Source organism: Elaeis guineensis, chromosome 1, assembly GCF_000442705.2.
Source record: "Elaeis guineensis isolate ETL-2024a chromosome 1, EG11, whole genome shotgun sequence".
NCBI classification, from domain to species: Eukaryota; Viridiplantae; Streptophyta; class Magnoliopsida; order Arecales; family Arecaceae; genus Elaeis; species Elaeis guineensis.
In genome coordinates, this window is record NC_025993.2 from 147,838,587 (window position 1) to 147,862,253 (window position 23,667).

Here is a 23,667-nt window from a genome sequence, read left to right on the forward strand (position 1 = left end):
ATTTTTTGGGGATGAGCTAGCAAAATTGATCCCGTGGTTGCTAACTAGAAAGTTGTGACTACTGGTACAAGCCCCAGTTCACGTAGAAAACACTCTATTAGGTTACATATAATGTAAGTCACAGCTAAATAACAAGTTATTTCGAGCAGGCATATACCCTTTTAGAGAGCCTTCTCCAGCCTTCTTTAGGCCATGTACTATTTATGTTGTATATTTGAATTGCCAATGAAAGTTCAATTTTCCTTCTTGTTAAAGAAGCAATGGTGACATAAACATTGCCACCAACCTACTATAACAAGCATTTATTACTATGATGCTTTACATTATAATAATTCCCCAAAACAAAGTATTACCGACTACATCACAATGGAACACATTTTTACACTTTGATGGATCCTTTCTTTGAGGAATTTGCTGAACCAATGAGCAGAGCTTTTGGGGTGTCTCTTCAGACCATCTTCAAAATCCACAAAAATAATACCAAATCTAACCGTGTAACCTTCCGTCCATTCAAAGTTATCTAATAATGACCAAGCGAAGTATCCTCTCACATTTGCTCCTCTCCTGTTGAGAAAAGAAATCATAGTAGTGAAGAATGGATCGAGTTATATCCGTGGCTCACGGCCACAACCATAGCCATGCGCACCAAATCTCATCCCAATTAATTGTATAGGTTCTTTGAAATTCGCTATCGATAGCATTGCATGGATGCAAGGACGGACAGACCTGATGGCTCTTAGAACATTCAAAAGATGCTCGCTATGGAAGTTTATTCTGGTGTCATCCTTCAAGGCTTCTTCAAGCGATGCGCTCTTGTTGTTTAACTCGTCTACACCTACAAAACATGGAAACCGAACGTGTTCAATGCTAGACAAATATTATCTTCAAGATGCTACATCTGCAGATCAGCGATGTCTTTGTGTCATCACAAACAATTTCTCCTCCCATGTGTCGCTGTTTTAAATGCTTTGTTTCCTGTAATGTTGGATACATCCTGACGAAAACTTAAATGATTGAACTGACCATTGGTCAAACATTAGATCTAAAGCTAACTGATTCATGCTGGTTGAGTCCTAATTTTGCTTAATTAATTAGTGAGATGGAACCTGATCGTTGTGAATCCAATTAGGTTTATTTGGCTTCATTTCTTCCAAAACCTCGTGCAACTTTGTTTCTGGACCAACTCGGAAGCATTGAGTGAATTAAGAATTGGGTCTAGGAATTAATCTTGCAGTTCTGTTAGCAATTTAAATGTTGAAAATTGCTGAACCTTAGACTTACCATTCTCTGTGATGTAGATAATTGGGTTGTTGTATTTGGCCTTTAGATGGAGCAAGAGATCTCCTATTCCTCGTGGGTAGATGTACAGCCAGTCCGAAGCAGCCTGTGATGTAAGCCCATATTGTCATTGCATGATGTGCAACTCTTTTTTGAAATGATGATAAAAGGCATACAATCAGAGCTCCATAACAAGATATGTTAATGCAAATTAGGTCATTCCTTATATGTTTTATATGCACGGAGCTGTATGCATACTGCACATAAACAAACACATAATAAGCACATAGTTATGACATAGGGTTTTGCTCCGGTACTTCAAAAAATATTTTAATTTTTTTATTATTTATCTATTTTTAATCATCAAATTAAAAATAAATCATTCATATTTCAATAAGTTAAAGTGTTCAAGTGCTGGCTGATATAGTAAATATTTTAAAGATCAAAATTATTTTATATCATGACTAAATTTTTTTTTTTTTAAATATTCCTCTTCGTGGGCCACCCAAGGTGGAGGAGGCACAGAGAAGCCACGGCCAGGGTGAGGGTGGGGACTACGGGCGCACACTGGGCGGCTAGGGGGGGTGGGGCGGGGGGTGTGCGGAGAAGCGGTGGGCCGCCGATGGGGTGGGTGGGTTGTGGTGGCGTGGAGAAGCCGCGGTGGGGGCGAGTGCAGAGCAACCATGGGGTAGGAATTGCCGGTGCCGGGCACAAGAGGGGGGGAGGGTGTGGGAGGAAGGGAGTGAAAGGGGGGTGCGTAGAGAAGCCCCGGGCCACTGTAGGGGTGGGGAGGGAGGAGGGCGCAAAGTAGCCCCGAGTCGTCACAGGGGTAGGAGGGGGGGGTCATGGTGGTGCAGAGAAGCCACGATTGAGGCAGGTGCAAAGAAGCCGCGAGACCCAAAAGTGGGGGGGGAGCACAGAGTAGCTATAGGCATTGGAGGGATGGGGGATCGGGAGCAGAGGCATAGGCCATCAGGGGATCAAGGGGGTGGTGGCTCGGAGAAGGTGTGGGCTGCTGGGGGGGGGGAGGAGAACAGAGGTGCGGTGGGCAGGGGGGGCCACGGGTGGCATTGGCAAGGGTGGAGGGGTTGGGCGTGGTGAAGCCACAGGGAGGAAGAAGAAAGGAAAAAAAAGAACCAAACGGTGGCACGACTAGAGGCAGTGCAGGAGGCCATGTGGTGGCACGGAAGAAGCACGGGGGGTCGGGTGGTGGTGCGGGGGGTCAAGGGGAGGCGTGCGGAGGAGCTGCGAGTGGCACTAGCAGGAGTGGGGGGCTTCGGCGTGGTAAAGCCATGAGGAGGTAGAAGAAACCCCAAAAAAAATATTTTTTTAATGTGGCAAGGAGGAAGCATGGGGGCCAAGTGGTGGCACGAGAGCTGAGATAGAGGTATGCAGAGGAGCCGCGGGTGGCACTGGTTGGAGTGGGAGGCCGGGGTTCAGCATGGTGAAGCCATGAGGAGAAAGAAAAAATTCAAAAAAATTATTTTTTTAAAAAATAATAAAATATATAAAAATGATGATAAGTAATACCAAAGATGTCTTTTATAATAAACTATAATAAAAAAGTACAGTAACAAAAGCCTATGACATATGGGGAAGTACTAACATGAAGATTCTTACCTTAGGACCTATTTGAATTCCATTGCGCATCTCTATCACATACAAGTCCCACAGTTATGAAGATTAATCAAAGATAGAATGCAACAGCTTGTTGACTGATTGAAAAATAATAGTAAAGTTTATATTTGTTTACCTGTCATCTGAACTTGCATATCCGTATCATAGCTTACGCTAACATTCTTGGATATGGGAAGTTTAGAAACATATTGCGCGGTATAGTAATTAATTCCAATAAAATCAAATGATCCATTAAGCATTCTGGACTGCTGTTTCCTAAATTTGGGCAAACGCTTTCTTACCAATGTCCTCATACTCGATGGATAATCTCCTCGAGTTAAGGGGTCCATGAACCTACAGGAGTTTCAGAATATATATCTAGCATTAAAGCCTGAACCATTCACATATGTAAATAGATTACTTGGTGTAGGATTTAACAATGACTCACCATCCAAGCATGAAATCTAAGGCCCTGTTGGCTGCATCCTTGTCAGACTTTGAATCAGAGAGAGGAACAAACCAATGGGAGATCAATATTATACCTATTTGCCCATTCTGCGTTGCCTGTGCCAAGATGATACATGTAATTGCGCTTTATCCGATTATTATCAGAAGCAAGTTTGTTGGAATCTCAAATCTGAGATATTACACATCTTAGTTGGTGACTGATATCAAAAGAAAACTGCTACGTGTCCCTTAAGCATTCTTCGTATCAAAACGAACCCACAATCATCTCAGCCAATATATTGTATAATAAAGTTGATTTTGACAATTACTTATTAGGAAAACACATTTCGTAAACTGAAAGAAGAGTTCGAAAAGATTGGCTAAATCAAATCATATCATGTCTTATCATATCAAATTATCTTATGAGATATCTTGAAATGGGATGCAAATATGCAATACCCTTTTTTTTTTTTCCTCAAAAAGAAATAATCATAATGAGGATCAAGAGTTTGAAAATATCATATCAATTGGTAGAATACTCATATTAACCTATATTTTCAGCAGGATGAAAATCTTAATCAGAATGTCGCATAATGATTATGAAGCCATGTTGAGCATCCTAATGAAAATCTTGTACAAATGAAAATCTCAATGTTGTTTGAACCAAAAAAAATTTAATATTTCTTTGAGACAAAAGAGAGGAAAGTCCATCACCACTATAATTATTGAGGCAAAAAACCTAGGCTGGATAATCCTAGAATTTCCGATTCTTAAGTAGAGGGATAGCACTATCGAGACAAAGCCCAACTCACAAAACTGAAATCTTAGTGTTGAGGCTATCTGGGTATTATATGTATAGGTCTTTGTTCTTTTTCTCTTTTTTTTTTTTTTTTTGTGAAATCATAACCCTGTATATAGGGCTATGTTGAGTAACAAAAATAGCATCAAACCCAATGTGGCGATCATGGGATTAAGTTGTTACCTGATACTTGTCTTTGTATACCTGTACCACAGCAGCATGAGCCAATAACATGTGATGGCAGGCCATGTATGGCTCTGTTCCCGAATCCCCAACATCGCACTTCCCCTTTTCCCATGGGGAACACCGGCCCGGTGGATGCGTACCTCTCTCATATCCTGTGATGCAAAATATCCATGGTTCATTGACTGTGATCCAATTCTTCACCCGATTTCCAAATTCCCTGAAGCAAATCTCAGCGTAGACCTTGAAGTCCTGTCTGCATAATTGTCATAAAAAAGGCAAAAAAAAAAAAAAAAAAAAAAGAGAAGAAGAAGGGTCAATACCTCTCCCTAAACCATACAGATTTGGCCTAAGATGGGGCTACTAACCAAGTCGTGGCCCAACATCTTTATTTTTAAGGAAAAAAGACAAAAAACTACCAAATTATGATGGCTTGCGAGGTTATGGAATGACCATATGTGACCTCAAGTTTAGCACATTTATGTATGGATATTTTGGAAGAAACGATGCAAGTTCAAGATTTTTGAATGCTTTTGTCCTTTGCCATAAGCAGAATTAAAAAATTGATCCTATTTTTAAGTAGAATCAAATGCTCATATTCTTCGTACATACCGACTTGGGGCAAGCTCGAGAGGCAAGAAAATATGATGCTTTGATACCGAACCGATGCAAGATAGAGCGAGGATCGTGAAAAAGAAGAAAAAGGAGGAAGAAAGAGAAAATGAAAGAGAAGACAACTCAATATTCTCAAATCTCAACAATACAAACTACTATTCTCAAGTACATAGCTGTTGCGGCCAATCGCCTCGTCGCCCGATCGCCGGAAAGCGTGCACCTGCAAAAGGAAGTCCGCACTGATCGGAGGCGGCTCCGGCGGGGACCCTCCGACGGTCAAGTCAGAGAGGTGACTGGGCAACAGTGAAATGCAGACAGAGAGCTCTGGGAAAGAGAGAGGGAGAGAGAGAGGGGAGCGAGCCTGCGTGTGTGGGAGAGACGGGCGGATCGACCCTTTGCACTGTTGCCTTCCCCGGTATATATAGTGGAGCACGGTATGGCGCCGTCATTAATGGCGCGGACAAGTGAGGAACTGTCAACTCACTGTAGGCTGTCAGAGCCGCCGTGAAAACGTCATGTCGCCGTGTATCCGTCTAATCACCAGGGTTGACCCGGCTCTCGGCGGGACAATGCCCCTAGGTAACTGTGCCGCATGTCCGTGTCAGAGCTGACAACGTCTGGCGGCCGTACGGTGGTTGGTGGAGTCGGCCGACCCAAGGTCGGTGGCCAGCAGAGTGGCGTCGGACTCCTCCGTCGGTCGGCGAGCTTCGTGTGGGTCGGCTACCGGACCTCTGGGTTTAGTCGGTCGGGAATGGACCGTGGAATGGCCGCAGTTAGCCGCTGATGGCGTCCGTCGGCCTGTCGCCCGACCGTAGTTAGCCGCTGATGGCGTCCGTCGGCCTGTCGCCCGACTTACGATCGGCCAGTCAGAGTCGTCCGTCGGGCCGTCAGCCGGTCGGGTCCTCCGATAGTCGGTCGGTCGTTCGGGCCGCCAGTCGGTCGGGCCCTCCGATAGTCGGTCGGTCGGTCGGGCCGCCAGCCGGTCGGGCCCTCCGATAGTCGGTCGGTCGGTCGGTGGGTATCCCCCAACAGTTGCCCCCCTCCACTCCTAAGTCGGGTGGAGAGCTGGCCGATGCCTTCATTCGGGTAGCAAGACCGGGCGACTGGGAGTGGATTTGTCGCATGTGCAGATCCGACCGTACCGCCGGCTGATCCGTTGTCTGACACCTCACGAATCCCAAGTGATCCGAACGTCTAGTTGATGCCAGAAGTCGCACCGGCGTCCGGTGTCAGACGCCGCGTCTTGTCGTCGTCAGTCGTCACGTCGGTGTCAGAAGATCGGGTGCCGGACGATACGGCGTCAGTCGATCGGATATTCGGCGCCGATCGCGGGTGAGGCATCCCATCGGGAACGCGGACCGGCGCGGGCGGCCGACTGCGGAGCCAACCCCCGCGCGCCGCGTGTCAAGGTGGTTGGCTGGCGCCCGCTCCGGCATTTAATGCGGGCGGTGCGGGCGTCCCGGGACGAAGCGCGCCGAATCCTCAGCCAACCGGGGGGCGCCACGCGTCGCGCATCTGGAGGTCTTTGGTCGGCGCGGGAGCATCTCGGCCGTCGGTCGGCCCTATATATATAGGACCTCCCGGACCCTGACCCACTTTTGCCACATTTCGCTGGGGAAACTCTGTCCGGGCGATTTTTCAGTCGTCGCGGGCAGAGTTCTTCTTCGCCTGCGGAGGGTCCATCCGGATCCGGTTCGTGGTCCTCCTTCCTCTTCTTCCTTCCTTTCTTCTCTTCCTCCTCTTTCGGTTCCTGCACAATGACCAGGAAACCGACTCAGGGAGCTCGGTCGGGGAACCCGACCGACGACACCCGATCGGCTCCGGAAGATGAGGCCTCCTCGCTTTCGGGGCCGAACGTCGATCAGCTTCGGGAGCACTATCGCATCCCGGAGCAGTTTCGGCTCTCTGCCCCAGGGGCCGGCGGTCGGGTCAACAACCCTCCGCCTGGCGACCTGGCGCTGTATGTTGAGGACCTTCGTGCGGGTCTTCGACTTCCGATTCTGGAGTTCGTCCGGAATCTGCTTGATTACTACGGACTCTGTCCGGCGCAACTGGCGCCGAACTCTGTCCGGCTAATCATTTCATTCGCGCTGTTGTGTCAGCTCTTGCCGACCAACCCCCGCGTTTCCCTCTTCCGGGCCTTCTTTGTGCTCCGACCCCACCCTAAAGCCCGAGGGTGGTGGCTCTTCAACCCCCGGAAGGGTCTTGCCTTCATAACCGGTCTTCCATCGTCCATTCATGGATAGAAGAACCAGTTTTTCTTTGTTTCCTCTTCCTCCTCTTGGGGCTTTCCTTCTCGTTGGGGTACACCCCGAACCGAGGCCAACGAAAACAGTCGGGTGGATGTGGACGACCGGGAGGACTTCCACCGACTGAAGGACATGTCGGTACCGAAGCAAAGGGAGCTTGTTACCGAACAAGCTCTCTATGACGCCGGCTTGAGTCTGGTCCCCCGAATAGGTATCGCCCGATCCCCCAGCTTTTCTTTTTGTTCGGCTTTAGGGTAGTTCTGGTCCGGCCTTTGACACTGGTCGGTTTTGCAGGGACACCGCCGAGGATGAGGCCGACCGATGCCGAGATTCGTCAGTTTGCCACCGCGAGGAAGAGGCCAGCGTCGGGGGCTGGCCCTTCGCGCCCTTCCAAGAGACCAGCCCCAGTCTCGCCGACCGTGGAAGCGTCGGCGACCGAGGGGTCGGAGCCGATCATAGCCCTCGCGGCTCCGACTGTCCGAGTCGAGGAGAGGCCGATCGAGGAAGCGGCCGAAGGAGTGTCGGCGGTTTCGCCGCCGCGGGTGGAGCCGGATGTCGTTCGGGAAGCCGAACATCGTCCGGAGGCGTCCGCTGGCACAACGGGGGGCGCCGGGTCGAACTCCAGCGTCCCATCGCTGCCAGCCCCGTCGGTCGGGGCAGCTGATCGGGGGAAAGCCCCGATGGAGCCCTCGGAGGAGGAGAGATCAATGCCCCCCAGCGCATACTACCCCGAGGGTGCATCGGCCTTGGCCGACCACAACCTTGCGAGGAGGTTGTGCCAGGGGATCCTCCTCCCTACCGACGTTCAGTCGTTGCGGTCTCGGCAGGTGACCGAGATGCTGTCGCGGTTCTATCCGACAATGGTGGAGGTAAGCTTCGCGTCACCTTTTTTCTTAGAAGAATTTTTGCTTGCCACATAATTCTGACAAAGCTTTTTTCCGTCGGCAGCTGATTTTCACCATGTCCGAGTTGGAGGCCGGATACCGAAGGTTCGGCGACGTTCGGGCAGCCTTTAAGGAAAGGTCGGCGGCGGCCGAGGCCGAAAGAGCGAGGCTGGTCGACCAACTGCAGGAGTCGGTCGACCGGGAGGCCAAGTTGACGGACGAGGTCTCCCGGCTTATGGCCGAACTGAAGTCGGCCAAGAGGGAGGCCAAGCACAAAGGTCGGGTCGTGCGTCGTCTTCGACGCGAACGGGACGGTGCCACCTCCGAACTCCAAGGGGAACGCGAGCAACTTCGGGCCAGCCTGGGGAAGCTCGCGGAAGCCGAAGAAAATTTGTCCATCGCCCAGATCGACGCCGAAATTGCTAGGGCCGAGGCGGAGTTGGTGAGGGAGGAGCTGGCCCACACTGAGGACGAGGCACGGTCGGCGAGGGAGTCGGCCGATCGTGCGGTTGAGGACTTCCGGGCCTCCGACCGGTACAAGGAGGAGATGCTCGAGTCGGGCTTCGCCTCCTACCGGGTCGGGTTCGAGGACGGTCGGGATGCCGTCCATGCCTTGTACCCGGAGGTGGACGTCAGCCGAGTCGTCCCGCTGCTCGCCGAAGAGGAGGGAACCGAAGAGGAGGCCGACCATCTGTCGGGAGGCGTCATCCCAGTGGAGGAAGCCGTCCCGGAGCAGGAGCCGACCGATGGTCCCTTGCCGACTGAAGGACATCCTTCTGCCGTTGACCCAGCGTCGCTCACGGTCGAGACGCCGATCCTTCCCGATCCTCCGTCGGTCGAAGAGATTAACCAGGACGAATGATCGGTCCAGCCGACCGTCTTCCTTTTGTTTCTTCTTGAAAATATATGTAATCGGGCTTCGGCCCGACTTTGTAATTTCCTTTGATCAATGAATGAAATTGTCTTTTCTTGTGTCTTTTGTTTGAAATGTCTCTTATTGCTGTAATGTCGAACCCTAGTTACCAACTTAGAGAAGTCGCCAACTCGGGTAAGCCGGTAGGACTTAACCGGCTTGCACAGCTCCGAAGTAGCTTGTGTCCCGACCTTAGGTCGGCTTCCAATAATTGTAGTCGCCGTTCGGGCGCATCTGTTAAGTCGGAGCCGACCGAACCTGGTAAAGGTTCGGCAGCCGGACCTCCGTAGATGCACTTAGTCGATCATCGTCCGGCGCAGTGTCGGGGGCATGATAGTAAGTCGGGTCCCCATGCTCTTGCGTCGGGTTTCATGTCCTTTGACAGACGGTGGCAAGCCGAGTGTCGTTCAGCCGACCGTAGGTCGGTCGGCGAGTAGTGGGTGCGACTAAGGTCGCATCATGTGATAGACGGTGGTAAGCCGAATATCCCTCGACCGGCCGTAGCCTGGTCGGAAGTCGCGGCAATAGCCGCGTGGGCTTTTAGCCTTTCTTCGGTCGGGGCCCGATTGGCCAGTCGGCCGATGGATTCTGCCCGAAAATTCGACCGTAGAAGGAGTATGAACTCCCGTCATCGTGGATACATCGGTCCGTGTAAGGGGCCGATGTGTCGTTGGTGCCAGGTCCGCGTCGATGCGTCGGGGCTGAGCGCCGATCAGTAGTCGAAGAGTTAGAACTCCGATTTTTCAAACTGAACTTGTATTCCGACGATTGAATTACAGAATTCACGGGTAATACAGCTTCAAGTTGTCGGCGTTCCAAGTCCGGGGAATGGGCTTCCCCTCAAGGGTTTCCAGCCGATAGGCTCTCGGCCCGAAGGTGTCAGCAACCTTGTAGGGTCCTTCCCAGTTGGGAGTCAGCTTCCCTCGGTCCAAGGGCTTCGACACTTCTGCCTTCCTCAAGACTAGGTCGCCCGGCTTAAAGAGCTTTGGTCTGACCTTGGCGTTGTAATACCGGGCGACCCTCTGTCGGTATGAGGCCATTCGGATTTGAGCCTCATCTCGCAGTTCGGGGAGAAGGTCTAGGTCGGCCCTCCGGCTTTCGGAGTTGTCCGGCTCGCGGTACTGCTCGACCCTTGAAGATGGCAGGCCAATCTCGAGCGGGATCATAGCTTCTGTCCCGTAGGCCAAACTGAACGGCGACTCTCCGGTCGGGATGCGGGGGGTCGTTCGGTAAGCCCACAGGACGGAGCCCAGCTCGTCGACCCAGAGACCTTTGGCTTCGTTCAGTCGGGTCTTGAGTCCATGGAGCAGGGTTCGGTTCGTCACCTCAACCTCGCCATTGGACTGTGGGTGCCCGACTGAAGTTAGTCGATGACGGATGTGGAACCTGGCGCAGAAGTCTTTGAAGTCTTGGTTGTCGAATTGCCGTCCGTTGTCGGTGATGATGGTGTGCGGCAATCCGAACCTGAAGATGATGGACTTTTGGACGAAGTCTTAGTCGATGACGGATGTGGAACCTGGCGCAGAAGTCTTTGAAGTCTTGGTTGTCAAATTGCCGTCCGTTGTCGGTGATGATGGTGTGCGGCAATCCGAACCTGAAGATGATGGACTTTTGGACGAAGTCCTCCATCTTCCGCTCGGTGATCTGCGCCAAGGGCTCGGCCTCGACCCACTTCGTGAAGTAGTCGATGGCGACAACGATGAACTTCCTCTGGCCTGACGCCGGTGGGAAGGGGCCGAGAATATCGACTCCCCACTGAGCGAAGGGCCATGGAGCGACAATGGGAGTGATTTGGCTGGCCGGTTGGTGCTGAATATTGGCATACTTCTGGCATGGCTCGCACCTTCGGACCAACTCTGCCGCATCCTTCCTCATGGTCGGCCAGTAGTAGCCCTGTCGTAAGACCTTGAAGGCTAAGGACTTGCCCCCCAAGTGATTCCCACAAATTCCTTCGTGAACCTCTCGGAGGGCGTAGTCAGCGTCGGTCGGTCCCAAGCACCTGAGCAGAGGGAGGGAGAACGACCTCTTGTAGAGTCGGCCGTCCATGATCACATATTGCGACGCCGACCATCGGAGTCGCTTGGCCTCCGCGGGATCTTCGGGACTGGTCCCGTCGGACAGGTACCGGACGATCGGGTCCATCCAACTTGGTTCAGACGTCAGCTGCTGTACTTCTTCGACCCGATCGATGCTCGGCTGTTGGAGGTTTTCGACAAACGTCCGACCCAAAGAATCATAGGCCGACGTTGCCAATCTGGAGAGAGCATCGACACGGGCGTTCTCCGTCCTGGGGATGTGGGAGATCTCGAAATGCTCGAGGCGGGCCACGAGATCCTTTACCTTCTGAAGATACTTGATCATGGTCGGATCTCGCGCCTCGAAGTCGCCCTTGACCTGCCCCACGATCAGCTGAGAGTCGGAGAATGCCCGGAGGCTGTCGACGCCCAGTTCCTTCGCCATCCTCAAGCCCGCGAGGAGTGCCTCGTATTCGGCTTGATTGTTGGAGGCCTTGAAGTCGAACCGGAGGGCGTATTCGGTGACTACCCCATCCGAATTCGTGAGCAGGAGCCCGGCCCCGCTTCCCTGAGCGTTGGAGGCTCCGTCGATGTGAAGTACCCAGGTGGAGATCGGGTCTGGCTCAGAGACCGAATCTCGTCCCGGGCCTTCAGCTCCCGACCTTCGGTCGGTCGTCGGGCATTCAGTGATGAAGTCGGCCAAGACCTGAGCCTTCAAGGCAGGCCTCGGTCGGTACTGAATGTCGAACTCGCTAAGCTTCATCGCCCACTTAGCGAGTCGTCCGGATGTGTCGGGTCGGCGCAGTACGGCCCTCAGGGGCTGGTTGGTGAGTACCACGATGGCGTGGGCCTGGAAGTATGGTCGGAGCCGTTGCGCGAAGACGGTCAGGGCGAAAACCATCTTTTCCGTCTTCGAGTATCTGGCTTCGGCGCCGTGGAGCACTTTGCTGGTGTAGTAGATGGGCTGATGGGTTCGGCACTCGTTTTCCCGAACGAGCACCGAACTGATCGCCTCAGAAGATGTGGCCAAGTAGAGATACAAGGTCTCCCCGACCTGCGGCTTTACGAGCAGCGGCGGGGAAGCCAGGTACCTTTTCAGGTCTTCAAAGGCCTGTTCGCACTCATCCGACCAAGAGAAACCATTCGCCTGGCGCAGGGTCTTGAAGAACGGGAGGCACCTTTCAGCTGATCGGGAAATGAATCGGCTAAGAGCGACGATTCTTCCGTTCAGCTGTTGGACCTCCCTCTTGGTGCTCGGATGACGCATGTCGAGGATCGCCTCTATCTTCTCAGGGTTGGCCTCGATCCCTCTCTGAGAAACGAGGAATCCGAGGAACTTCCCCGAGGTCACCCCGAAGGCGCATTTGGTCGGGTTGAGCTTCATTCGGTGTCGTCGAAGGGTGCGGAAGGTCTCCTCGAGATCCTGAACATGGTCCGGGATCTGCGTGCTCTTTACCAGCATGTCGTCCACGTACACCTCCATGTTACGCCCGATCTGGTCTTTGAAGACCTTATTGACGAGTCGCTGGTAGGTGGCGCCGGCATTCTTCAATCCAAAGGGCATCACCCGATAACAGTAGAGGCCCTTGGGGGTCACGAACGCGGTGTGCTCCTCGTCTTCAGGCGCCATCCGGATCTGATTGTACCCGGCGAAGGCGTCCATGAAGCTGAGCAGTCGAAATCCGGACGTCGCATCCACCAGCTGGTCGATCTTCGGGAGTGAAAAGCTATCCTTCGGGCATGCTCGGTTGAGGTCGGTATAGTCGATGCAGATCCTCCATTTCCCGTTGGCTTTCTTGACCATGACGATATTGGCGAGCCAATCGGGATACGTGGATTCCCGAATGAAGCCTGCTTCGAGCAGCTTGTCCACTTCTTCGTCAATGGCCTTCTGCCTTTCTGGGGCGAAGGACCTTTTCTTCTGCCTCACCGGCTTCATTGTCGGGTCGATGTTGAGTCGGTGAGTAATTGTTTCTGGAGGGATGCCCGACATATCTGCTGCCGACCATGCGAATATGTCGGCGTTGGCCGTCAGCTGCTCCGCCAGTCGGTGGCGTTCGGTGTCGGGCAATTGAGACCCGACCCAAACTTTTCTGTCGGGATTTTCTCCCATCGGGATCGCCTCGAGCTGCTCGGCCGGCGAACCCCGCTCTTCCTCCTCCCGTTGATCCAGTTTGTCGATTGTCAGGGGATCCTTTGTCTCGTCGCTTGGGGCGGAGATTTGGAAGCATCGTCGGGCGAGCTGTTGATCTCCGCTCATCTCCCCGACTCCATTTTTGGTCGGGAATCGAACAAGGAGATGGTACGTCGAGACGATCACCCTGAGGGCGTTCAATCCGGGTCGCCCGAGTATGGCGTTGTAGGCCGAAGGAACTTGGACGACCGCGAAAATGAGGGAGACCGTTCTTTGCCGTGGTTCGGTATCGACCGTCACGGGCAGGGTGATTTCTCCTTCTGTCGTGACGGTGTCTCCGGCAAAGCCGATCAAGGGCGTGGAGACCCTACTAAGTCGATCAGTCGGTAGTCGCATTCGGGAGAAGGTTGAGTAAAACAAAACATTTGTCGAACTTCCATTATCAACAAAAATTCGTTTTACATCATAATTGGCTATTGTCGCCGACACAACAACAGCGTCGTCGTGGGGAGTCTGGATGCCCCGAACGTCATCTTCTGAGAAGGTAATCACGTCGTCCGGGCGCGGCTTTTTCGTCGGCTCCCCCCCTGTAGATGTCCCCGATCCCAGCCGCTTGGAGATCATGTTGATGACTCCAGCCGTCGGCTGGTTAGTCGGCGCCTCTTCAGTCGGCTGGGGGCATCGATCGACAGTCGGTCGGGTCGGCGGACCCTTTCAAAATTTGCCGAGATACCCCCGGCGGATGAGATTTTCGATCTCATCCTTCAACTGGATGCATCGCTCGGTGTCGTGGCCGTGGCTTCGATGGAACCGGCAGTACTTCCGATGGTCGAGGCCCTTTGCCTTCAGAGGCGGAGGCCGTCGCAGGTATTCTTCCCCTTCGATCTCCATCAAGATCTGCGCACGGGGAGCGGAGAGAGGAGTGTAGGAGTCATACCTGGGACGCACCGGCCTCGGAGTCTGTCGGCGAGGTGATTTTTGGGTCTGTCGGGGTGGAGAAAGCCGACTATTGGCCGGGGGCCTGCTTGGTTCGGCAGGCTCCCGACCTTTTCTTCGCTTCTCCTTCGGACCTCTGGGCTCGACCAAGCGTCGGTCGGACGCTCCTTCGTCCGCGCGCATATACTTGTATGCGCGCTCCAGTAGCTCGGCGTATGTTCGGGGGAGGGTCTTGTCCAGAGAATAAGTAAACCGGGACGACCTCAGGCCCCGCTTCATGGCTGAAACCGCCATGTCTTCGTTGAGGTCCCAGACCTCGAGCGTGGCCGCGTTGAATCGCGCCACGAAGTGTCGGAGCGTCTCGTTTTCCCCCTGCTTGAGGGAGAAAAGGCTATCCGACGTTCGCGGCGGCTTTCGGCTGGTGCTGAAATGGGCCACGAACGAGTGCTCGAGCTGCGCGAAGGAATGGATACTGCCCGATCGAAGACCGGAGTACCAAGCCCTGGCAGCCTTGCGAAGTGTGGCGGGGAAGTCGATGCAAAAAAGAGCGTCGGTTGCCCCTTGAATCGTCATGAGAGCTTTATAGCTCTCGAGGTGGTCGACTGGGTCGGTGGAGCCATCGTATGGCTCCACGTTCGGCATTTTGAACCGATTGGGAATCGGCTCATCAAGGACCAGTCGAGAGAGAGGCTGGGCGGTCTGGAAGTCGACGTCGTTCGAAGACTTCTGGCCGTCCATCTGCAGTTGGGCGAGCCGGCGGTCGATCTCCTCGAACCGTCGCTCGTAGTCGTCCGCTCGTCGATGCTGGGAGACCCCAGGGGTGGAGCCTCCGGAGGATTCTGAAAGAGAGGCCGACGGTGTGCGCGGCCGCTTTTTCTTCCTCTCCCGTTCCAACGGAGAAGGAGAGGGCCGCTGAGACCGTCGGTCGTCGCACCGTGGTCGCCCCTCCTCCTCTCCGTGGGAGCGCTGTTGAGAGCGCTCGCATGGAGGCGACAGGGGTCGGCGCGGCCGTCGGCGGCTGCTCCTGGAAGGCATAGGTCGGGCCGTCGGTTGCTGTTGGAGGCTTTTGACTGCGTCGGTCAGTACGGTCATCTGCCGTACGATGGCCGCAATCTGCGCCTCCGTGGTCACTGCAGGGCGCGGAGAGCTAGGCTCCGCCACCGGTGGTGGCGGGGAGGCCTCTTCCCGGCGGGAAGAGCGCCTTGCCGACCCAGTGATTCTCGATCGTTGAGCTCTTATCTTTGTCATGCTGACCCCTTCCTGGCGCGCCAATCTGTTGCGGCCAATCGCCTCGTCGCCCGATCGCCGGGAAGCGTGCACCTGCAAAAGGAAGTCCGCACTGACCGGAGGCGGCTCCGGCGGGGACCCTCCGACGGTCAAGTCAGAGAGGTGACTGGGCAACAGTGAAATGCAGACAGAGAGCTCTGGGAAAGAGAGAGGGAGAGAGAGAGGGGAGCGAGCCTGCGTGTGTGGGAGAGACGGGCGGATCGACCCTTTGCACTGTTGCCTTCCCCGGTATATATAGTGGAGCACGGTATGGCGCCGTCATTAATGGCGCGGACAAGTGAGGAACTGTCAACTCACTGTAGGCTGTCAGAGCCGCCGTGAAAACGTCATGTCGCCGTGTATCCGTCTAATCACCAGGGTTGACCCGGCTCTCGACGGGACAATGCCCCTAGGTAACTGTGCCGCATGTCCGTGTCAGAGCTGACAACGTCTGGCGGCCGTACGGTGGTTGGTGGAGTCGGCCGACCCAAGGTCGGTGGCCAGCAGAGTGGCGTCGGACTCCTCCGTCGGTCGGCGAGCTTCGTGTGGGTCGGCTACCGGACCTCTGGGTTTAGTCGGTCGGGAATGGACCGTGGAATGGCCGCAGTTAGCCGCTGATGACGTCCGTCGGCCTGTCGCCCGACCGTAGTTAGCCGCTGATGGCGTCCGTCGGCCTGTCGCCCGACTTACGATCGGCCAGTCAGAGTCGTCCGTCGGGCCGTCAGCCGGTCGGGTCCTCCGATAGTCGGTCGGTCGGTCGGGCCCTCCGATAGTCGGTCGGTCGGTCGGGCCGCCAGCCGGTCGGGCCCTCCGATAGTCGGTCGGTCGGTCGGTGGGTATCCCCCAACAATAGCAATGTGTTTATATAGACTCAAAGTCCTAATAAGAGTCCACATAGAAATGAAATACTAAAATCCTTATAAAATTCTCATCCTAAAATTCAAATAAAAATAAAATTCTCTAGTTCTCAAATAAAGTAATTTTTTTTAATTTCTATATTGACACCTCATAGAAGTACGCAAAGATCTCTTATAAGATGGTCCTCCATCATATACATTTTATTGAATGCACATATATATTAATTATTGGATGCAAATGTTTTTATAATAAAATGGATGGAGAGTATTTGCTGGGATAGGGATAAAAGAATTTTAAATTCTCAAAAGGAAGATGTTTTTGCAAAATAATTTTTTTTAAAAAATGGGTTGTTTTAAAAAATTCTCTTTATCTTTGGTGTGGCATTAGGGATCTGAAATGGACAAACACATAGGCCTAGATAAGTTGTCTAAACCCAATTTTTTTATTCAACTTAGAAGAAATGTTTATCACACCCCGAATCCATCGTCTAAGTCAACCATATGATATGATTACATGAATCCTAAGATAAGTTCTAAAAATCATGTAAGGCCTATAAGATGACTCTATTGATCGAACTTTATGGTTGAACCAATTCAATGCTATGTATCTTGCAACTTTAAAAGGGAAGAAAAAATTAAGTTTATGAGCTTTACAGTCCAATAAGAATCATATCATACTTACGCCAATATAATAATATAATTCAAAAATAATGAGTTAGTAGTATCAAAAAGAAATAATAAGCCATAAAATCTAGATCTTATGTTAGACATCTAATGTAACTCAATAGATATACAAACATATATCACAAATTATATATTATTGCCAATCTATCATAAATATCATTAGTGGATTGATATGACTTACCATTTTCATTTCATTAATATGATCCAAAACAATAGTTGTCTTTAGTTTTGGACTAACATGGCCACGCTTCGATCCATGACTGACAAACTATAAACCATACTTTGATCTACGATGACAAACCATAATATCCATACTTCAACCCATAGTGACAAACTAAAATATCCATATTTAAGCCCATGGTGACAAACCAAAACATCTACACTTTGGCCCACATTTGCAAACTAGAATATCCACATTTTGGCTTGCAGTGGCAAACTAGGCAATTATGATTTAGCCCATGATTGCCAATTCAAGATGTTATGATTCAGCCCATAACTAGCAATCCACATCATAGTTAGTCTAAATCCTTTTACACAATCAATAAACCATTCAACAATTTTGTATTATATTTCTTACATCAATTTTCAAGTCTCTAATATCTTATTCCCAATAATCAAGATAGTCAACATATGATATATATATATATATATATACACACACACAATAAAGAATTATATATTCAACTTAAAGTCAGAAATCATCATGCACATTATATAGGATAAAAACATATATAAAGATAATCATATAAAGAGATCCTTATCTTTACAAATCTCAGACTTAAGTATAATAATCGATAAACTTCTCGAACTATGAATTCGAAAACAAGATGTTCTACTTGACAGCTTCTTGCACTAACAATTGCACCTTTACATAATTGGGGATAAACATAAAAATTATGGACGATCACAAATGGTGAAAAATTATGAAAAATATCTGAATATTATAGATTCAGGACCCCTCCTAGGGACAACCAATTGATTTAAATTTGTCTAGATATCTAGACTCTCAACTAGTCTATAAAACTTCTAGAGATAGAAAACATTGAAGAGAAAGAAATAATCTAGAGAGACAAAGTGGAGAAAGAAATTAAAGAAAACAAGAGAAGAAAGGGAATGGAAAGAGAGGGAGGAGAGAGAAACTCACTCTTCTTTTTTTTTTCTCTCTCTATATTTTTTTCTTTCATTTTTTTTTCCTTTCTTTTCTACTCTTTCTGTTGTTTTTTTCTTTCTTCTCCGTAGAAATAGGGGAAGGAGAGATAGAGCTATAGACTGTTCAGCACCAAGACAGTAACCTCAGACGATAACAACCCTCCGGTAGTATGGTCTAGCCTTTGGCAACCATAGTACAATCATGTTCGATGATGGCAACCGATCCAGCGAAAGAAAAGAAGAAGAAAGAAACAGGAGAAGACATTCGTGATGGAAATCCAATGGGTTTCCAACAAGATTGATGATCGACAGTGATGTCCAAGGTCATAGAAAGAAGGGAATGAGAGAGAGAAGATGAGATAGGGACCTTACCTCAGCTCTGGCAACATTTTCGACCATGTTTTTCGGCAAACACAATGAAAGATAAGTCACAAAAATAGGGAGAAGAAGGAAGAAAGAAAGAGGAGGTGTGGTGCTCTTCGATGGAGGGTCGGATCTTTTAAATAGAGGTGGAGGCTAGGGCTTTTTTAGCCTCCAGTAGCCTCTAAGAATTTCACTCCATTCAGAAGTCAAAGAAGAAGACTCCCATTAGCCTCACAAGGTTATCTATGCTGGGATTCATTTTATACATAAGGGTACAAAGGGCCAGGCTTGGAATGAGAAATCCAAAATTTTGAATGGTCCACACCAGAACTAGCACAAATTAATATGGTATTTGGTAGAGAACTAAAAGTAAAATAGTAATCAAGCAAAGGACAGGTTAAATTTTCTTAAAGAAATAAGCAGGACACGGTGGAAAGTGATACATCAAAGCAGATGTGAAGATACTGTTGTATAGCTTCTAAGTTTTTGCAATGCTCTCTTGGTTTTGCTATTAAGAACCGAGAGGCCTAAATTTTGTTTCTTTGGGTTTAATATGTTTTAATGACTATATCACAGAAAAATATAGTAACAGATAATAAAATCTTTATAATTTTACTCCTGTTGATACTTTATTAGGCTACAAAATCACAAGATTTGTGATTTATAGGTCTTTCTTCTGCCATCTGGAGCTAAGCTTGGGCTAAGCAAATCCTAAAGTCGAATGGTGCAGTTTGAGACATAGTAACAAAAAATTCAAGATTTGGACAGCACAGCAGCCCTGTCTAAAAGAATAGAAGAGTGAGGCTTATAATTAACAACTCACATGATATGGTGGCTCAGGAAACCTCCATATTTCTCTTCCAAGGCTTGGGGAGTGTCAAAATGGAAGAGCGTCACGAATGGTTGCACACCTGTCCACATTTTCAACTATAGAATGATATTGATAATGAAATGGCCTAATAATCAAAGGAAATAAATGATGATGATTGAATCAATACCATTGGATATGAGCTTATCAATAAGGTTGTTGTAGTACATGATACCTTCTCTATTGATTCCCCCACTTAGGCTGCCATCTGCCGTTAGATCAGAAAATTAGAGAGTTTATTTGAGGGAAAAAAATTAAAGGAGTTTCCTTTCTCGAGAGAAAAGGGATGGGACGAGTCCCACCTAATCATTTCATTAAGAATGTTGAGGTAGAACAAGTGAAAGCCATCTAGCATTACATATCTATGTCCGACACACAAACTTGAAGGAACATAAGTACTGTACAACTTTTGTTGCACTCACAATGTATTTGTCACTAGAAAAGAAATTTATTAGACATCATCAAACATGTTTATTGATAAGTTGGACAAATCTTAAGATATTCTTTGACCGAGTACATTATAGCAATTGGTTTAACTTACTAGGTAGGATTCGAGACCATGAGATGGAAAACCTGAAAGCGTCCATGCCAATGTCCTTCATAATGTCTACATCTTCCTGTGTTTGACCTTGTAATTAGAAGCTTTTAAACTAAAATGATTAAAGACCAAGTCTGAATAGGAGAAAATGTTAAAGAAGAAAATGATAAAATGGGTAGAGACTGGGAGCTACCTTGTAACGATGAAAAAAGTCTACCGCTACATCACCGTTACTTCGGTCCAGAATCTTCTCTGTAAAATTGTGTATGAAGGTATTAGGTTATTTCTTCATTTTTATAATTTTCTAAGAAAACTTACTGCATTTTTTCATCTAAAAGGGTTCGTAAATATGATACCAAAAACAGGGGTTCGTAAATGGGCTACAAATGGGGTGGACTGTAGTTGCCTCAGCCCCGCCATAATTAGTTATGCAAATCCAAGTTAGAAAAGCAAGTGGTCCAGAAAGGAAGGATTTTGAATATCCATATCTAAATTATCTTGTTGAGTGGTTGAGATCTGGATAAACTAAGATCTCGGTTTGCCTCGGCCAATATGGTAAGTAGAAAAACTTAACAGAGAACAGATTTCTTTAGACCTGTTCTCTGCAAAGTTTTGATTATTTCTTTTATTATAAAACTAGTTAAAAAGTGCCATCTAACCATCATTTGATAAATAGATTCCCGGCAAGGCTTCTTATGATTTTTTCTCTTGTTCTACTGATTTACATTAGAGAGAGAAAGAGAGACCTGGGTGCTTGTGGGCGAAGGCATCCCATATGCTAGGCCCCCTGCCACCATCTCTAGCTCCACCTTCGTACTAAAATGAAAGCTAGCATGCCATCAAACTAATCCTTCTAGATTTTTTTTTTTTTTTTCCCATTAGATTCATTAATTTTAAAATCGAAGCTAACCTGATAAGCCGAGGAGGACGTCCCGAAAATGAAATCAGGCGGGAAACTACTCCGGTCGAGCGATGCAGCAGCATTCTTTAATATAGCCAGGAGGAGGAGGAGAGAAGGAAGGATACCAAATCCAAGAGCCATGGTGCGAAGCAAAGAAAGAAAGTCTGGAGGCCCTCACAGTCTATCGAAGGATAATTTCTGATCCCTCTTAATTAGGAACTCCATTCTGTCTGTGTACAATATTTAAAGGCGGGTTCGTATGTGGGCGCCCTTCGACATTGGCTGTAGGTGGAAAAATTATGGAAAGGACTCTGTTTTCGGTTTACAAAAAAAGTCACTGGCTACTTAACTTTATAGAACAAAACCTGAAGGCCCTCACAGCATTTGGAAGGATAAGTTTAAGAACTTAACTTGAGTTAAGGGTCACCAAACACTAAAGTTAAGGGTAACCTGAAGGGCCTCACAGCATGCATGTTCCCAAAGGTAGTTTGGTTATCCTTTTCATATTTCTGAAATAGAAATATGAATTCTCTGAGAATAACTATTTACCATGCCTATTCTAAATTTTTGTTTGGTTGAAAATTTATTATTCTACCAAAAATAAGATGCAATTAATACAATATTATTCCATATATATAGAATAAGATACAATTAATACTCATTAAAGATCTAAAATAAATTATTTCATGATCTACAATGGAATAGCTAAATCGGAGTAGATGGGAATAAAATGCAATTAATACAGAATTGATCGAAATTATTAAACTTGTGGGGTCTATCGTTATTTTTTTTAATGTTTGGAGAAATAAGATGAAATAAACCATTATTCCATCTAAAATAAGGACATTTAAACACTACCTTAAGAAACTCCATTCTCTCCGTATACAATATTTAAAAGCTTGTCAAGGGTTCGTGGGTGGGCTACCTTCGACAGTTGCTGCACGCCGAGAATTATGGAAACGACTGTTTTGACCCCAAAAGTTTAAGACCCATGATTTACCCAAAAAAAAATCGCTGGCCACCGCAGAAGTAACTTTATCAGTTTTTATTACGGAGGTCTCTTTGGAGAAGATGTCGCTTTTGTCTTTTTTTTTTTTTTTCTTTTTTTTGTGAGTAGAATGGAGGCAACAATGCCATCAGGATTTGTTTAGAGAAGTTGTTGGAAGAATAAAGGTATCAGTAACAGACGGTCTACTTATAGAACACAATATTAGATTTGGCTCTTAATATGTAATCTAATTATTATTTCATCATGAGTTCAACCCCATGTACCGAATCTATTATAGTAAGCTCAATTAATTAAAGAATTCTATTCCTAACAAGATCTCAAACTGAAAGTCAACTTTAATTAGAATTAGTTTCTTGATGGAATAAGATAAGTACAGGTATAAATATAGCGGTGACATAGTTCATTTCTCCAACTCTAAAAAAGGTGTGTGCGATTTTCCATCGATCGTCTATGTTCTGAAAAAAGATAAGAAGAGAGAAGATCAAACATCCCCCGAGAGAAGATCACACATCCTGTGGGCTACGTGATCATCATATTGAAAAAATGATGATGCAAGGTATGAATTATTTGAGATTTTAATTTTTGCATGAATATAGAAGTACGATGCAGATATAACAGTTTAAAATTATCTAACATGTGGCATCAGAGCCTCGGTTTCATACTTCGTATTCATGTAAAAATTTTTAACAAATTTTTTACTTATTTTTGAAATATTAAAATCATATTTTTTATATTTTTTGAAATAAAACAAGCTTAGAAAATTAAATCATCATTTTCTTAATTTTTTGAAAAATAAAAAAAGGGAAGGGGCTTTGGGGTAGGCCACGTAGGCCAACCCTCACCGTCCAGCGGACATGGCTACTGCCATATCGATGGTGTATCACTACAACAGGGGGTGGGGTTTCGCTGCTGCTTGCTGGTAGCGATGGTAGGGATCCACCACCACCTGCAGCATTCTCGTGCAGTCACAAAAACCATGGCTTCCACCGCTTTGGAGGGAGGCGGCGGGTCTTTTGCTACCGCTCCAATGACGGCAACAGTCCACCACCCTCCCTACTATTTCCTCGAGCAATCGGGGTGGATAGAGGCAGCCGTTCGATAGTCCGTGCGGCATGGAAAAACCCTTGAATTTCTCACGACAAAGATGGAGTATTTTTGGGTATCGGATTCTACTACAAAAAAATAGGTTATTAGCGACAGCTTATTACTATTGCTAATAACCCAATTCCCATCGCTAATAATATTAGCGACGGACATCAATCACTAAAAGTTTGTCAGAAATAAGGTCATTGCTAATTACCATTATTAGCAATGGCAAAAAACCATCGCTAATACATATAATTAGTAATGGTATTAGCGACAATAAAGCCATCGCTAATACTTTTTTATTTTAATTTTTTATTAAAATTTTAAAAAATTATTAGCGACGGCATTGCAAATGCTAATGCCGTCAGTAATAATTTTTATCGATGCAATTAGCGTTGCTAATACCATCGCTAATAATTTTTTATTTTTTTAAAAAGTTTGTAATTAAATTTTTCAAAATCTATTTTAATTACAGTAACAAGCAATTATATTTTTTAAAATATATTATAAATAAAATAATAATTATTTATCACAATCATAAATATAAAATTAATTATATTATATTAAATATAAATTTTATAATTTTATAAATTTATGTTATTTTATAAGTATCAAAATTATATACATATCAAAAAAAAATCATGTGAGATCCTCCTCGTCATCCTCCTCATCCTCCGTCTGCTCCTGTATATCCTCTCCAGCAGCTAGTGGATGAAGGCTGGATGTCCCAGCATCCTGTAATGAAAAAAAATAAAATATTATTAATAAATTTTAATGTAAAAAGATATATGTCGATATGGAAGCATATATTTCGATATACTACTTCGATTCTCGAATAGATTATTTCTATATATTTTATTCGATGATATGGAGTTA

General features: G+C 47.6%; 1 protein-coding gene across 3 annotated transcripts; it reads right to left on the reverse strand.

The window, feature by feature from the left end:
• Nucleotides 1-228: 228 nt before the first annotated feature.
• On the reverse strand, nucleotides 229-21,029 carry LOC105061257 (beta-glucosidase 12). 3 transcript variants are annotated; one of them, XM_010945251.4, is made up of 13 exons: nucleotides 20,706-21,029; nucleotides 20,542-20,611; nucleotides 19,989-20,047; nucleotides 19,799-19,874; nucleotides 19,388-19,465; nucleotides 19,213-19,300; nucleotides 4,325-4,580; nucleotides 3,344-3,459; nucleotides 3,032-3,249; nucleotides 2,899-2,930; nucleotides 1,282-1,384; nucleotides 727-835; nucleotides 229-564 (listed from the first exon to the last, which is right to left on the reverse strand). In XM_010945251.4, exons 1-13 carry the CDS (start codon nucleotides 20,835-20,837, stop codon nucleotides 357-359), a joined length of 1,545 nt encoding a protein of 514 aa, XP_010943553.1. In that variant the 5' UTR covers nucleotides 20,838-21,029; the 3' UTR covers nucleotides 229-356. The 3 variants fall into 3 exon arrangements, with proteins under 3 accessions (XP_010943553.1, XP_073099453.1, XP_010943554.1); XM_073243352.1 differs by lacking the exon at nucleotides 20,542-20,611 and having other exon boundaries at nucleotides 20,706-20,845; XM_010945252.4 differs by lacking the exons at nucleotides 19,799-19,874; nucleotides 19,989-20,047.
• Between the last annotated feature and the right edge of the window lie 2,638 nt (nucleotides 21,030-23,667).

Excerpts from the sequence above, each read along its gene's own strand:
- LOC105061257 (XM_010945251.4), bottom strand. The coding sequence starts at position 20,837 with ATGGCTCTTGGATTTGGTATCCTTCCTTCTCTCCTCCTCCTCCTGGCT. Across the intron at positions 20,612-20,705 it reads CGTCCTCCTCGGCTTATCAG|TACGAAGGTGGAGCTAGAGA; the intron begins GTTAGCTTCGAT and ends CTTTCATTTTAG. Across the intron at positions 565-726 it reads AATGTTCTAAGAGCCATCAG|GAGAGGAGCAAATGTGAGAG; the intron begins GTCTGTCCGTCC and ends TTTTCTCAACAG.